At 43.8% G+C, this 15974-nt stretch overlaps 1 protein-coding gene across 2 annotated transcripts in view; it reads right to left on the bottom strand.

Moving 5' to 3' along the window:
- Window positions 1–2758: 2758 nt before the first annotated feature.
- Window positions 2759–15974, bottom strand: part of CNST (consortin, connexin sorting protein) — a 110072-nt gene continuing 96856 nt past the window's right edge. For both annotated transcript variants that reach the window (XM_082702355.1, XM_082702356.1), the window contains exons 10-11: window positions 8557–8692; window positions 2759–5417 (exon numbers count right to left, since the gene is read on the bottom strand). In XM_082702355.1, coding sequence (XP_082558481.1) covers window positions 5212–5417; window positions 8557–8692 — 342 coding nt within the window. In that variant the 3' untranslated portion in view covers window positions 2759–5211. The remainder of the gene's footprint in view (window positions 5418–8556; window positions 8693–15974) is intronic.

Here is a 15974-nt window from a genome sequence, read left to right as displayed (position 1 = left end):
TCACTGGCTATCTTCTAAGTCACCTGCAACCCTGCATGAATTTTAAAATCAGCCTGTCCACTCGTAGACACTGCTAGGACTTGGAGGTGGTACAGGTCTGCGGACCCATCTGGAGGGAACATACACCGTCACAGCATGGCATCTTCTACTCCACGGGCAGTCTGCGTCTCTTCACTTATTTAGGTCTCCTTCTTTCAGCAGTGGTTTCTAGTTGCCATTGCACAGGTTTTGCACACATTTTGTTAAATTTGAGAGTCTTATGTTTTTGGTCCTATTGTAAGTGAAAATGAATTTTGATTCATTTATTTGCAATTTTTAATTTCATGTTCCAATGGTTCATTGCTGGTACCCACAAATACTACTGATTTTTTTGTGTATTGATCTTGCCTCCTACGACTTCGCTAAACTCACTTATTCTAATAGCATTCTACAGATTCCTTAGGGTTTTCTTGATTAACAATCATGTCATTGGAAAAAGTTTTATTTTGTCCTTTCTAGTTGGTATGCCTTTTATTTCTTGCCTTTTCGTAGGTGACCCTGTACAACACTGAATACAAGTGGTCAGAATGACCATTTTTGCCTTGCTGCTGACCTGAGGAAGAAAAGCATTTGTCTTTTTCAACTAGGTATTTGATATTGGCTGTGAGTTTTTCAGAAATGCCCTTGAGCAAGTTAAGGAAGTCCTAGTTTGCTCAGAGTTTTTATCATGAATGGTGTATGAACTGTACACACTTATTGGTATGGTAATATGGTTTCCCTTTGTTTGTTGAAATGGTGAATTATATTGAGTGACTTTTTTAAAAAAGATTTTATTTATTTATCTGACAGACAGAGATCACAAGTAGGCAGAGATGCAGGCAGAGAGAGGGGGAAGCAGGCTCCCTGCTGAGCAGAGAGCCCGATGCCGAACTTGATCCCAGGACCCTGAGATCATGACCTGAGCTGAAGGCAGAGCCTTTAACCCACTGAGCCACCCAGGCGCCCCATATTGAGTGATTTTTGAATGTGAAAACAACATGGTACTTCTGGGGTTAATCTCAATTGGTCTCAATGCTGTATTTTCTCATGTATGTTGTTAGATTGGACTGACTAGTATTTATTAGGGATTCTGTGTCTAAGTTCATGAGTGATGTTGGTCTTTAACTACTTTTTCTTATTGTCTTGTCTGGTTTTGGTCTCAAGAGTGATGCTGGTCCCATGAAACAAACTGGCAAGTACACTCTCCTTTCTGAGGTGTTTTGTCAGATGGGTATGATTACTGAGGAAATTACTGGACCTGGAATTTTGTGAGGTTTTCATTTGTGTTATTCAAGGCTATTTGGATTTTCAATTTTGTTTTTGCTTTTAAAGGTTTTATTTGAGAGACAAAGAGTGAGCCAAGGACAGACAGAGCATGAGTGAGGTGAGGGGCAGTGGGAGAGGGAGAAGCAGATGCTCTGCTGAGCAGAGAGCCCAATGTGGGGCTCGATCCCAGGACCCTTAGATCATGACCTGAGCCAAAGGCAGATGCTTCACAGACTCAGCCACCCATGCGCCCTAGAATTTTACTTTTATTCTTTATAGAGCTGACACCTGGTCAGAGAGAATGAACTCGAGTTTCTATTTCCACGGGTAGCAAGAACCTCAGTTTCTTCATTTTGATTCCTTCTTCCCAAACTCATGTGCCTCACCCGACACTAACTTCTTTAAGCTGCTAGATTTCTTGTTCCTGGAGCTCCAGCACCCAGCTCAGTCCTAGGCCCGCGGCAGGCACACACACGCTTGTGGAGGTGCAAGGCGGCGACCGCCACAGCTCACGGTCTGCACCAATCTCAGGGCAACGGGAAGAAAGCTGAGTTCAGGAGTCCCTCTCATTAGAACCAGGGAGGAGAGATCCCTGTCTCTCAGCACCCTAAACCCAGGAAGAGCTAAACTGTCCTAGAACTCTCCAGGAAATGTTTAGCTTACCCTAGTTTTTATAGGGCTAGTGCATGGGGCACCATAGATGTTGATCTCTGAGGTTATTCAAACGGCAGATGGCACCAGAATTTGTGCCCGAGCCTTGATTGCGCTTGTTCTCTTTTCGAGGGTGCAGATAACGTGACAGGATGGAAAGCAGAGACGGGACTGGGGAGATAAAAACCTGCAGGGAGGGATGTGTGTTTCCGGACGTAAGCATCACACAAATACAGGTGCAAACACCACACACACTGCGCGGGGAAGTATCCAGGGGTGTATGAGTATTACTGAAACCCACAGAAATCCACAAGAGTTCGGCAGATCATGGCAGTGAGGAGACAAAAATCAGTCTCTTTTTGAATTGGGGGGTAAATGCCCACAAAGCCAGCCTCTCAGCAAGCGGGTTCACAGCCAAAGGGTTTCTCTGTCTTTTTCCGACCTTCCCTGACTCTCTTTCAATTCCTGCCCCCTCCGCACCCTGCCGCCCCAGCACGCCCCAGTTCACACCTGTCCTTTCAAAATAAGGCCTGCTTTCAAATTTCAAATCCTCTCGGCCTAATACACAGATTCACAGCCCAGTGGATTTTGATTTTTAAATCCGAAGGAATGAGTTTTCAGAGTAAATTTCAGTTCCTGTGTCAGGCAGACAGGGGAACGGTTTAGAACCAAAAGACCTTTCACGTAGGGACCTCTTAGACTTCCCAAAATAGACGGCCATCTGCTCATGGGGCCAGACCAACCTCTCAAGGCATTTCACTGTTGCTTGAAAGCCATTTTTCTCAGTACCCCACGGCTCAAAGAAACTCTTGGAGACGCTGTGTTGGTGTCATTTTAAATTACAAGCTTGATCTGTTACCCTCAAATACAGTTTTTGGGGAAGATTAGTTACAAATAATTGTCAGTACTTTCAAATGGGAGAAAAAATTACATTGTAGTAAAACCGGATGATTTTTTTACGCGTGAAATAACAATTTCTTTTTTTTTTTTAATCACCAGATGGAATTACTCCAATTCATGCAATAAATGACTATTACATTTTTTTAAAGTTGCCGTAAGTTTTTCTAGTTGAGATTTCATGCTCATTTTAAGTCAAGATACCAAGATATTCCTGAGCTCACCTCACACTCCCTGGGAAGCGTGAGGACACATATGGTTCGTCTGACACCCAAATGGGCCCCTGAGAACCAGGTAGTCTGTCTCAGTCCTGTGCCTCAGTGTGAGGTCTTCGGCTTCAGAAACGGGTGGCCCTGGTGGCAAATGTGATGCTACAGATTATTTAGGACTTTGATAGTGACCTAAAAGAGGTGAACAGGAGGGAAATTCTGATTTATCTTGACATAAAACTGGCAGAAATCCCCACCACCAAATTCCTGTAACTAGAAATCACGAGGGTTAAACAGAAGAGGTTTGTCTCTGATGGGGATGCCCCGCACGGCAGACTTGGGTGAATGTCTTTTCTAGAACCACATGAGATAGTACCATCAACATTTTACATAGTTTACATACCATCTGAATACAAATTCTTAAAATTTATAATAGAACATTAAAATAATCTTCTAATAAAATCAGCCTTAAGTATAAGGAATCTAAATTTTAGTCTCTTGTACACTTCTAAATAAATATCTTTGATCTATAATCCTTGAAAATATTACAGTTTATGGTACATGATAGAGACAAGTCAAACGGTATTATAAGTGAAAATAAAACACCGACTTAAAAATGAACAAGCCTAAAAGTACACTGAACCGAAATTGTAGAAAATCAAAACACTAAGTACATAGCAATTAAATCCGTAGCATCGGGATAACCGAACGCATGCTCAACAACAGACTTCCAACTTATATAAAAAGCCCTTTAAAATTCATATAATCTAAATAAATAAGAGAAACACACAGGGAGGTACTGTACCAGCCAGTAACAACTAGAAAGTAATTTCTCCCTTTTTCTTTCAAGTGATCCTAACAAAAAACATGAAATAATGGTCACTTGCTAAAAAACTAGAATTCATGTGTTCTGTTTCTGTTAAAAGGCTGCCTATGCTATCAAAAGCCAAAGTGAGGCTTTCTAAATGTTAGACCACTGTACCTTAGAAAAGGAAATGCCACTGAGCTGGCAGATTGAAACAAAAATCAGACACTTACCTATTTAAGATATGATTGAATTTTCGCTTAATGATCCCATAAGAGGTCTAAATCAAGCCCATGATACGAAGGCACATTCGAACATCTGAATGTGTGATTTGTTAATACTGAATTATATATCATGATTTAATTTCATGTGCCAAAGTAGTTTATTTTACATAAGACCAGAATTAAAACATCTAGAGCAGGAACTAAAATCTTCTGGATCTTTGTATTCTGGTTCCTAGATTCTCAGAACCTAATAACAGGTGCTCACCTACTGAGAAGTGGGTCTGGCACTTCTCATTCCTCAGGAAGCACTGAACCCATGATGAAGCCGGGTGCCTAAGACTTAGAGGGAGCTCTTTAGTTTTTCCTCTTTACCTCTAGGCCTGTGATTAATTTCTGGCTAGTTAATCAAATTAATTGTCCCAGATCTATCACAGTGTCTGATTTTGGGGCTAAGATTTCTACAACTCATCTGTTCCACAGTTAAGCCTTCCATCTGTGCCCACACATCTGCAGTCAGGTTCAAACGAAGATCATCTTTGTTATTCTACGTCAGGTATTTGCTTATGACAACCGTCTGAAACAGACATGCACGCATGCGCGTGCGCACACACACACACGGATCATCTCACAGATGAAGAACAGAATCTGGAAATAATGCACAAAGCCTAAATTACACAGCTCCCAAAGCTAATTAAAAAAAGACAATGAAACCATAAGGTAACTCCTTTTGATTATACACAAACTTATTGCGTGATGGCTGGAAGCGATGTCTTTGGACCAACACATGTAAACCAAGTGTCCTTTAACCATTAGCTTGACGAGGCAGCTAAAAATGGTGGGGCTCTACCAGCGCCCTTGAAGTTCTGCTGGGCGTAGCTCGCTACACTAGGAAGCAGCACAGAGCGGGCGGACGTGCTCTCCGAAGCCCATTCCTTCCATCCACGATGCTCGGATCGCCCTGTGCCTCAGGGTTGTTCTGAGAGCGCCTCTGGATCACCATTTCGAGCTGCCATTTCTGGAAGTCCAGGGCTCCTTGCTGCGGGGAGGGGATGCATGTTACAGAACTCTGAAAATAAACGCTGTTTAGAAAGTTTCTCTCTTTGATTCTCACTGCCAGCATGCCTGTGCCTCTTGAGCGCCGCTAGGAGAGGTAGATCCAGTGTTTCAGTTCTGCCATTCCCTGCAGTAGCTTAGTGTAATAGAAGTCCACGTTGTCCGCGAAGTCTGTACAAACGGGCGACTCCATGTCACCAAAAGTGCAGTACAATGCAGTTCCTCCGACACTCAGGAAAACCGTTGCTATGCACAGCAGGACCAGTAAAATACAGGAACCACCTCCCACTTCATCTGCGAACAGGAGAACAGAGTAAGGGTAAACTGGTGCAAAATGGAAATCCCGGTGTCTGCTGTCTTCTCGCTGATCATGGCAAGTAGACGTTTCTAGTGAACCTGAGTCCTCCAGGGGAAAGAGTTGCTGACAGGAAGATACTGCATGTGAGGACTGCATGGGACCCACCTGTCAGGCACCACAGACACACACCTGTCAGACACATGCCTGTCAGTCACCACACACACATACCCTTTAGTCACCACAGACACACACCTGTCAGTCACCAGACACATACCTGTTAGTCACCACACACACACACACACACACACACACACACACCCGTCGGTCACCACATACACATACCTGTCAGTCACCACAGGCACACACATGTCAGTTACCACAGACACACACTTGTCAATCACCACACAACTGTAAGTCACCACATGCACCTGTTATCCCAGACACACACCTGCAGTCACCACAGACACACACCTTTTAGTCACCAGACACACACCTGTCAGTCACCACACACATATACCCATCAGTAACCACAGACACACACCTGTCAGTCACTACACACACACACCTGTCAAGTCACCACATGCACCTGTTATCACAGACACACATCTGTCAGTCACCACAGACACAGACATCTGTGGAGCCCGTCAATGTTAAAATGAAAACTAGCTCATTTACACAATGAATATAATCGCCTCTATTAAAAAAGAAAAGAAGGACAGTTCTTCTCTGGTATGCTCATAGCCTTATTTTAGGGTACAAATTACAATCTCAATATTACAATATCTTTGGAGTTCACATCATGAGTTCACCTTAAAGCAAGGTCAATTTGATATTAAACAATAAAAAATTGTCTTTGGGTGGGATCACTTTTGCATTCTACTCAATTTTACTTTTTTAAAAAAATATTATTTATTTGAGAAAGAGAGAAAGCAAGCAAGAAGGGACAGCAGCAGACAGAGGGAGAAGCAGACTCCTCACTGAGCAAGGGGGCCGATATGGGACTTGATCCTCGGATGCTGAGATAATGACCTGAGCTGAAGGAAGATGCCTAACCCACAGAACCACCCAGATGCCATTACTCAATTTTACTCTTATCTTTTAGTGGAACAGTGATGTTCTAGCTAGTACAGTGATTTCTTTTTATTTTGCTTAATAATGGGCAGGACTGTTTTTAATAAAAATGTCCATATTGGTCTCTCAATATTAAGAAAACGGCTATTCTGGGGTGCCTGGGTGGCTTAGTGGGTTAAAGCCTCTGCCTTCGGCTCAGGTCATGATCCCAGGGTCCTGGGATCAAGCCCCTCATTGGGCTCTCTGCTCAGCAGGGGGTCTGCTTCCCGCCCCCCCAACCCCACCTGCCTCTCTGCTTACTTGTGATCTCTGTCAAAAAAATAAATAAAATCTTTTTTAAAAAATTAAATAAATAAATAAATAAAAATCTTAAATAAATAAAAATCTTAAAAAAAAGATTTTATTTATTTACTTGACAGAGAAAGAGAGACAGCAAGAGAGGGAACACAGGCAAGGGGAGTGAGAGAGGGAGAAGCAGGCTTCCCACTGAGCAGGGAGCCTGATGCGGGGCTCAATCCCAGGGCCCTGGGATCATGACCTGAGTCGAAGACAGACACGTACTGACTGAGCCACCCATGCGCCCCTTCACAGTTTATTTTAAAACATTTGTTTGTTTTATAGACAGGTGTTAACACTATTTATAGCTTCGTGGCCAAACCTGGAGGCCGTGAGGCACAGGTGACTGCCGGGCAGAAGCTAAGTGACCGGGCTAAGATGTGATGGCCACCTAGTATGTAGGAATGTCCTCTGAGAATCCAGGGCTCCTCTTGGTAAGCAACGATTCAGTGCCGTTCGTGCAGAGAACCGAGCACTCTCTCTGGAGAAGCCTGGGTGCAGAGCTAAAAGGAGCGTTGGGAACAGATCGTTTCCAAGGCTCCTTCATAACCGTAAATTAGAAGCTTCTACTGTAAAAATTTAGAGAACTCCACTGCGATCACTTTGTGTACCTAGAAAGCAGAGCTACGTGTTTACTCTGCTATTTTAGCAATGCCGTTGTTTTATAAACTTGAGAAGCCCCTTGAAAACTCATGCTGTATTTCTTCTCACCCTTACTGACCTAAGCCTCCGATAGCCTTAGCAACAAAGGCACACACGGGGCCGGGGGGAGGAGGCAAAGGTGAGCATCTTCAGAGGCTCTTTCTCCTTTCAAGTCATGTAGAAACCCCTGCAGTGTGACGCCTGAGTGGCTCACTTGGTTAAGCAACTGCCTTTGGCTCAGGTCATTATCCTGGAGTCCTGGGTTCCAGCCCTGCATTGGGCTTCCTGGGAGTCTGCTTCTCTCTCTACCTGCTGCTCCTCCTGTCTGTGCGCATGCGCGTTCTCTCTCTCTCACTCTCGTTCTATCCCAAATAAATAAATAAAATCTTTTTAAGAAATAAAGGCAAAAATACTTTAAAAAAAAAAAAAGGAAAGAAATCACCAGAGAATATCCTTGTAATCCAGAAATATTTCTCAGACCTCCAAAGGAATATGAATGGCTACTTAAAAACAAACAAACAAACAAACAAACAAACAAAAAAAGACAATAGCAGGCTCACTTAAAAAAAAAAAGTATTAAACAGGAAATTGAATGAGCTCCAAGCAGACTGTCCATCGGTAAGACAGGGAGGCCAGGAGTTGAAGTTTATGACTTGCTCACTTATTTGAACCAAATGCTCAGGAATAACACAATTGCTGATGATCATTTGATTCTATGTTTGTTTGTTTTTTTTTAAAGATTTTATTTATTTATTTGACAGACAAAAATCACAAGTAGGCAGAGAGGCAGGCAGAGAGAGAGGAAGGGAAGCAGGCTCCCTGCCAAGCAGAGAGCCCGATGCGGGGCTCGATCCTAAGACCCTAGGATCATGACCTGAGCCCAAGGCAGAGGATTTTACCCACTGAGCCACCCAGGCGCCCCTGATTCTATGTGTTTCTTTACAGCACATACTAAAGCAACAAAGTACACATGCACTTTTTACAAACCCTGTTACCAAACATGCTCCCAAGTCGACCCAGAGAAGTAGCTGGGTGCTAGACCCGGCGGGGGGGGGGGGGGGGCTCCACCCCCAGGGGGGGCTTTACCTTGATCCAAGTCATCATCGATCTCCTGGAACCTCACTCTTCGTTTTGATGGTTTCTGCTGCATCTGGGCAGGATGGTCTCCTACACCCTCATTCCTCTTCTTTAAGATAGAGACCAGTCCTTCCGCAGGGACTACCTGTTGGAGATAGTTCACACAAACAGTAAAGAGGCCGATTCTACTCAACAGGCACTGGCATTTCTATTACAGGTTTACCCAACTCCTACAGAGAAAAACGCCATCACAATTAATTATCAGAATCGTTACAACAGAATAATACTTTGACTCTATGGAGATGACCGCCAAATAACACAGATCTGAAACATGAGCGGCTGTCCCCACCGCCAGAGCGGGTTCCAGCGCCCGTGGCCTGTTGCAGAACGCAGGGACCAGAAACACGGTTCCCTGTACCCACCGGGCTCTCAGCTCCATGTCCCCAGAGGGCCCCCGTAAGATGGTCACTCACGGCCCCACTCTGCTTAATCATGACTGCTGGTGTTTGCCGTATACCAGATGCTGATGCCCGCCAATTCTTCTTCTATTCACCAGCAATTTTAAGAAACGAACATGTGAGATGTGACATATACTCGATGCCATGAACTCAAGTACGCAAGATGGAGAGTCGCGTGTTACCGACTCAGCCAGCCAGGTGCCCCCCCCCCCACCGCCGCCCCATGCCAACTCTTAACATCAAAACAGGTGGCAAGCTCAGGTCCTCTAAGACACTACGTATTTATGAAATTGGGCTCTACTGCTCAAAGTATTTTAAGGACTTCTCTTCTGGAATATCCCAGAGCCAGTTTCCTAGGGATCTGTTGCTTTGTAATACGCAGAGGTTGGCAAACTACAGGCAGTAGGTTAAGGGCCCCTTGCCTACTTTTTGTAAATAACATTTAATTGGAACACAGCCAAGCCCATTCATCTACACACCCTGTGGGGCTGCTACAACAGCAGAAATGAGGAGCTCCAACAGACCCTAATGCCTAAAATGTGTACTATTTGGCCCTTCGGAGAAAGAGCTGGCTGAAATCTCCTGTCCCCCACCGCCACCCCTTTCTATGCTGCCTCCTCCCCACCCTTTCTTTAGGAACAAAGACAAAAACAAAAGCCCTTGCCATTTAGGACTTAAGAGACTCCACGGTGTAGGGAGAAGGGGGTCAGCTGGTCGAGCCACACAGGAAGCAAAGGGCCCCCTCCACCAACAAGCAGCAGGTTGATTCGAATAAGTTAACCTGTGAGTTGGTCTGATGGCCAAGCTGCGGGTGATGACACAGGTGGGCATTGTGGGCCCAACATGCAGGTGTCAGTGACTTGCTGGGAGCAGGTCACTGGAAGCTGAGGGCTCTGCTTGTGATGTCGTCTGTGTGATCGATGGCATAAAATACTTAATGCGATTTCCAGCTCCAGCCAGCCATCGCTGATAATGTGCTATGCATAAATATTACTGATCCTGTTCGTTCTTTTTATAACTCAAGGCTTTTAGGGCCAAATGACTCAATATAATCTTCTACTGGGCTTCCCTGAACATGGGTCTATAGAAACCATTATCTTAAAAAAAAAAAAATCAATGTTAGCAGTTTATTCTTTTTATAGGAAATGTGTATTTCAGATGATGTCCTTCTTTTGAGAACACTAAAGCACTTTAGTGACATTAAAATGGAAAGTACAAATATGCAAAGGAACAGACTTTCAAATGTTTCTTTAGAAAGCAACAACATCAAACACCCCCTTTATCCAACATTAAAGAGCCCCCTTCTGCAGCCAGGGAATGACTTCATGCACACCACACTGAAACGGAGAGGAAAAGAGACCTAATAAATCTCTGAAGAGCAAGAGATGGAAAACTGGAAATGACTTCTAATGGCTATATTACTACTAATGATGTATCACTGATATTCTTTTTATTTTTTGTAAATGTAGGAAAAAAGGAGGGGGTGCATTTTCATAGCCTATCTATTTTCATGACCTATTTTCTCCATAAAATAAAGTCATACACTTACTTACAGTGAATTCATCTAACCCTAAGTGTTTTCAAGTTGCTTTAAATACTAAGAAAAAAAATCCTACTGATAATTGGCGGTGGGGGAGAAGTGTGTGGATGAGCCCCAGAGTGGCGTTACTGTTACCTTTACACCTCTGGAATATGACACTACATCAAAAACTAATGATGTACTGTACGGTGACTAAGAACATCAAGAAAAAAGACAGCGAAAGTGAACAAAGGTATGTTGAAGGACTGAACGAACCTCTGAAGTCATTAGGAAAGACACAGATGTGCTCCCAAGACCCGGCCACCAGTCTTGGCGCACCGGCTGGTAGGTCCCTACCCTTGTCCCTCTTGGCCCCATCTGGGACATCCAGCTCTGGAAGTCACGCAGTTAAGGACTACAAGCCTTCCCAAGTGGCCCCCACCTTATTTACTGCGGAAGGCAATGAACTTTGGCAAGTTTTTGAAAGCGGGGAGAAATTACAGTTGTGTGAAATAGGTCAACATTCTGCTTTGACCCCGTCCCCCCAACCTAAGCCTTAATTCTTGGCTAGAAATCTAACCACACCTTATACTTTCTTTTTCTTTTCCTCTCCCACCAAAAATGGCTTGTTTCGGCAGGCACGCCCCAGTATGAAGTGAGGGCATGTGCACTTTTCTCTCCTTTCAGTTGGGTTCAGGGACCTCCTCTGGGGAGCTTTCCTTTCTCATGGCCCTGAATTCCTAGTCTACAGACATGGAACAAGGGATGGTGGGTCCAAGTTTAGGCCCAGGAGATGAACGCCAAGGGCGAAACTCTTAGAAGACAACCGGTGGGTGTGGTCCTTTCGGTTTTGGCAAGAGTTTTGGGCAGGAGGGTACCTGGTGGCTCAGTCAGTGAAGTGTCTGCCTTCGGATCAGGTCATGAGTTCTGGGATCGAGCCCTGCATCGGGCTCCCTGCTCAGTGGGGAGTCTGTTTCTCCCTCTGTGCCTCACACTGCTTGTGTTCTCTCTCGCTCAAATAAATAAATAAAATCTTTTTTTTTTTTTTAAGATTTTATTTATTTATTTGACAGAGAGAGATCACAAGTAGGCAGAGAGGCAGGCAGAGAGAGAGAGAGAGAGGAGGAAACAGGCTCCCTGCTGAGCAGAGAGCCCGATGCGGGCCTCGATCCCAGGACCCTGAGATCATGACCTGAGCCGAAGGCAGCGGCTTAACCCACTGAGCCACCCAGGCGCCCAATAAATAAAATCTTAAAAAAAAAAGAGAGAGAGAGAGAGAAAGTAAAAAAAAGTTTTTTGGGCAGGGGTCTTAGAACCTACCCCTACCACAGAAATTCCACCTACCACACCAAGGCAGTCAAACATAAAGTTTAAGAACCAACTTTGGGGGGCGCCTGGGTGGCTCAGTGGGTTAAGCCTCTGCCTTCAGCTCAGGTCATGATCTCAGGGTCCTGGGATGGAGCACCACATCAGGCTCTCTGCTCAACAGGAAGCCTGCTTCCTCCTCTCTCTCTGCCTGCCTCTCTGCCTGCTTGTCATCCCTCTCTGTCAAATAAATAAATAAAATCTTAAAAAAAAAAAAAAAGAACCAACTTTGGCAGAGTTTTCCTCGATTCTATGGGAGAAAGGCAAGTAAGCCAAAGCAAGGTCAGGGTCTTAGTTTAGGGTCTTATGCAAAAGACTGCCAAGTGTTTCTAAGTAGGTAGAGAATATGATTTAGGACACACTGGAAGCGTGTCTTCTCCAAACGACCCCCTCCCCAAAGTTTCAATGTCTTTTTCCCCCTTTTCTTACAACAATGTCAGCATTAAAAGGTAAAATTTTGAAATCTCAAAACAATAAAGCTTTTAAAAACCAAATTTAGCTGTCCACTTCAATTACCAAGTTTCTTTCCTATCTAAACAAAATATAACAGCCCTTCCACTGAGAACAAAAAAAAAAATCTAAGCTGTAATTAATGTAATTGTTGCTGGTGGTATTCCATGAATACGTGAAGAATTAAAAACAAAAGCAAAACAAAACATCCATCTGGCCTAGTCCCGTACATTTGCAAATAAATAGTTCTACTGTGCGGCCCCTCAAATGTCAATGATCGTCTTAAATAGCATTTTAAGAATTAACTGATCATAAAAAACAAAAATTATTTTGTAACTCTACTGGCACACAGTAAACCTTCTGTGACAAGGAAAACACCAAGAGGGCCTCACTGTTAAAGCTGCCTGCACCCAAAATTAAAGGAGAAAGCAGACACCACCTAAGTAAGATTCCTCTAATGACAAAGACTTGCTCAAACCAGAACTTCGAGGCTGGTGAATTTTGGACAGGAATACATGATTTTTTGATGTAATGTATTGGATGCTCTTATTAATGGGTTGTAATACTGTTTCTGAGAACTGTCTTGTGTTTCCAGCACTTGGAAGATGCCTTGAAATGTGAATTATAATGTCAAGTGACAGGATTTTGTGTTTTGACTCATCATTTCTCTGTTCTGCTTTTTTCCCACCTCCCCTAATCAAAAAATACTTTAAAGTGTCTATTTTAATGCTTGGAAAGCTGTAGTAAACTTAGTCTCCCTGAATTGATCACAGATGATATACTTGAGGTCAGTTTATTGTTTGCCAAGACATTATTTGGGTCTTCAATTTCAAATGATAGAAATATGTTCCACAGAAATGTTTAAAATGTAAATTACTGGGGCGCCTGGGTGGCTCAGTGGGTTAAGCCGCTGCCTTCGACTCAGGTCATGATCTCAGGGTCCTGGGATCGAGTCCCACATGGGGCTCTCTGCTCAGCAGGGAGCCTGCCTCCTCCTCTCTTTCTCTGCCTCTCTGCCTACTTGTGATCCCTCTCTGTCAAATAAATAAAATAAAATCTTAAAAAAAAAGTAAATTATTTTAATTAGCTGGGAAAGGGTCATTCTATTAAATATTTGAATATTAAAGTGAGATATTTAGTAAGATAAAGGAAACCACCGTTGTAGTCTGTCAGTTTCTCTTATATATATAAAAAAAAAGTTGTTTCTGACTACCTTGAGAATTAACATTCACAAATCACACTCATATATTCTAAGTAGCTTACACGCCGGTGAGTTCACTCTAGAAAAATGTGTCAAATTTACCGCCACTGTTCACTGAAGGAATGTGATGGCCCCTGCCAGCGCCTTCAGGTTTGGGCTCCATCAAAAGACCTGTAATTTGGCCAATCGGTACACACCTACACAACATGCCACACGTGACCTTCACAACTCTATCACTCAGGTGTAATTAGTCCCATTATACAGAACAAGCCAAGCTCAGACACCTCATATAACCTGCTTAATACATTTGTCGCACCAACTACTATCAGAGTTTGATACAAGCTTGTTAAACCTCTTGCCCTTTTCTTGATGGGAAGAGATCTTATTTTCTGTGACTGTTAAAATTTTGCTTGGTGTCCTCTGTTAGTATGTTACAATTAAAGTGAGATGAACACGATTTTCAAATAAGCCTAAGGGGTTTCTTTTGTCTTTCTGAAGTACTTTGTATCTCTAGCAACAAATCCTTACCTTATACACCATCAGCTAATGGCTAAAGCCATTGATCTAGCAACGTGGGGGAGGAGATGGAGAGATGAAAGATCTTTTGTGTCATTCAATTAATCTGCAAGTAGATTAATGTCATGGCTCCTAAGACAGCAAATTCGTATTATAAGTGACAGCTGGAGCAAGAGGAGGCGTCTACAGGGAGGAAAGCCATCTTCCGGAAAAAACACAGTGGGGACCTGTGACCCCACAGTCATGCACCTTACAACAGTGTAGGTCAGACAGAGCAAGAAGGCAGGAAAAACCAATAGTATCAGTCTGTCAACGCGGAAGTTGTTTTTTTTTTAAAGAATTTATTTATTTATTTGACAGATACATAGAGCACAAGTAGGCAGAGCAGCAGGCAGAGGGAGAGGGAGAAGCAGGCTCTCCATTGAGCAGGGAGCCCTATGTGGGACTCGATCCCAGGATCATGGGATCATGACTTGAGCCAAAGGCAGCTGCTTAACCGACTGAGCCACCCAGGTTCCCCCAATGAGGAAGTTTTAAAAGATGAGTTTAAAGAGGAAGAAGTTGTTTTTAAAAAAACAAAGAGTTTTATCATGTCTCTACATTTCCAGATTTGGCACTACCTCGTATTTTTTGTAATTTGCTTAACAGAATGATTTCATAAGTACAAAACAAGAAAAGAAATAACAATGTCAAGAACCACTCCACTTTTTAACCCCCAGTAAACTGTTTAAATAGGGAGACTCCAGAACAAACACTTGGGTTTTCCTGCCCACATCCACTGCTAAGACCTGAACCCCACCCTTGCTGCTTCTCACCTCCACTGTGGAAATAACCTGATGGGTCTCCTTGCTTTGGCACTGCCCCTGTACCTTCTAGTCTCCACAGAGCAGCAGGAGGTCAGGTCACACCTCCTGTTCCAAACCATGGCTTTCCACCACGATTGAATGTGATTTTGGTTCCTTACCCTGGTCTGGAGGCCCTACAGGCACCGGCTTCACCTTATCTTCCTGAACTCTCTGTTCTTCTTACCCTGTTCACTGTGCCCCAGCTGTGCTGGCTCTCCCAGTGCCTTCCCTCCCCCTGGATTAAAAAAAGAGCCCATCCCCCACCCTGCCCATCAAATCCATCACTCTCGATCCCTCACCCTGCTGAGACTGGCACAGTGCTTACTAATATCCGAACCTACAATGTTGATTATTTTATTTTTTCAAGTAGGCTCCATGCCTCATGTGGGGCTTGAACTCACAACCCTGAAATCAAGACCTGAGCTGAGACTGAGTCAGACTCAACAACTGAGCCACCCAGGCGCCCCTACATGGTTTATTTTCTGTGACCTTATTTATCATGGGTCTCTCCCTCTAGAAAGTAAGCTTCACAAGAGGCTGACCTGAGTTCGCTGGTGTGTCCTCAGTTTCTAGGTGCTCAACAAATATGCCAAAGAGAAAATGAATACACAGACAACCAGTGTACATATAGACAGCACCTAGCTTACACTTATTAAGATAACATAGATTTTCCCCTTAACATAATCGAAACTAAATAGGTCTTCAAAGGTTATTCATTTTTCCGAGTTCACTAGGTTTAAAAGCAAAACCAAAGCCTTACTCTGTCTAGGTTCTGTTATTGACAATAACGTGTTGGCTTTGTAGAGGACACTTTCCATGAAGCCTCTTGAGGACTGGAAGACTGCATTTCCTCCACTGGCCCTGCTGCCCGGCACAGAAGACCACAGTCACTGTTTCTAAAACCCTCCTTTGTGCAGGATCCATAGACCAGGTACCTACAGGATTTCCTAAACTGCTGCTGAGCCCTGGCTGCCATCTTAACTCCATGTGGAATCCCACAGTGGCTCGTCTTCACATAACTTCCCCATCCCGGCAATCTAGCCAAGAGACAGAGCTGGAGACGGCACAGAGAG

This window comes from Mustela nivalis (genome assembly GCF_964662115.1).
Source record: "Mustela nivalis genome assembly, chromosome: 16".
In the NCBI taxonomy this organism is placed as follows: domain Eukaryota; kingdom Metazoa; phylum Chordata; class Mammalia; order Carnivora; family Mustelidae; genus Mustela; species Mustela nivalis.
The sequence above is the reverse complement of the archived record's forward strand: the minus strand, read 5'-3'. Positions and strand labels throughout refer to the sequence as shown.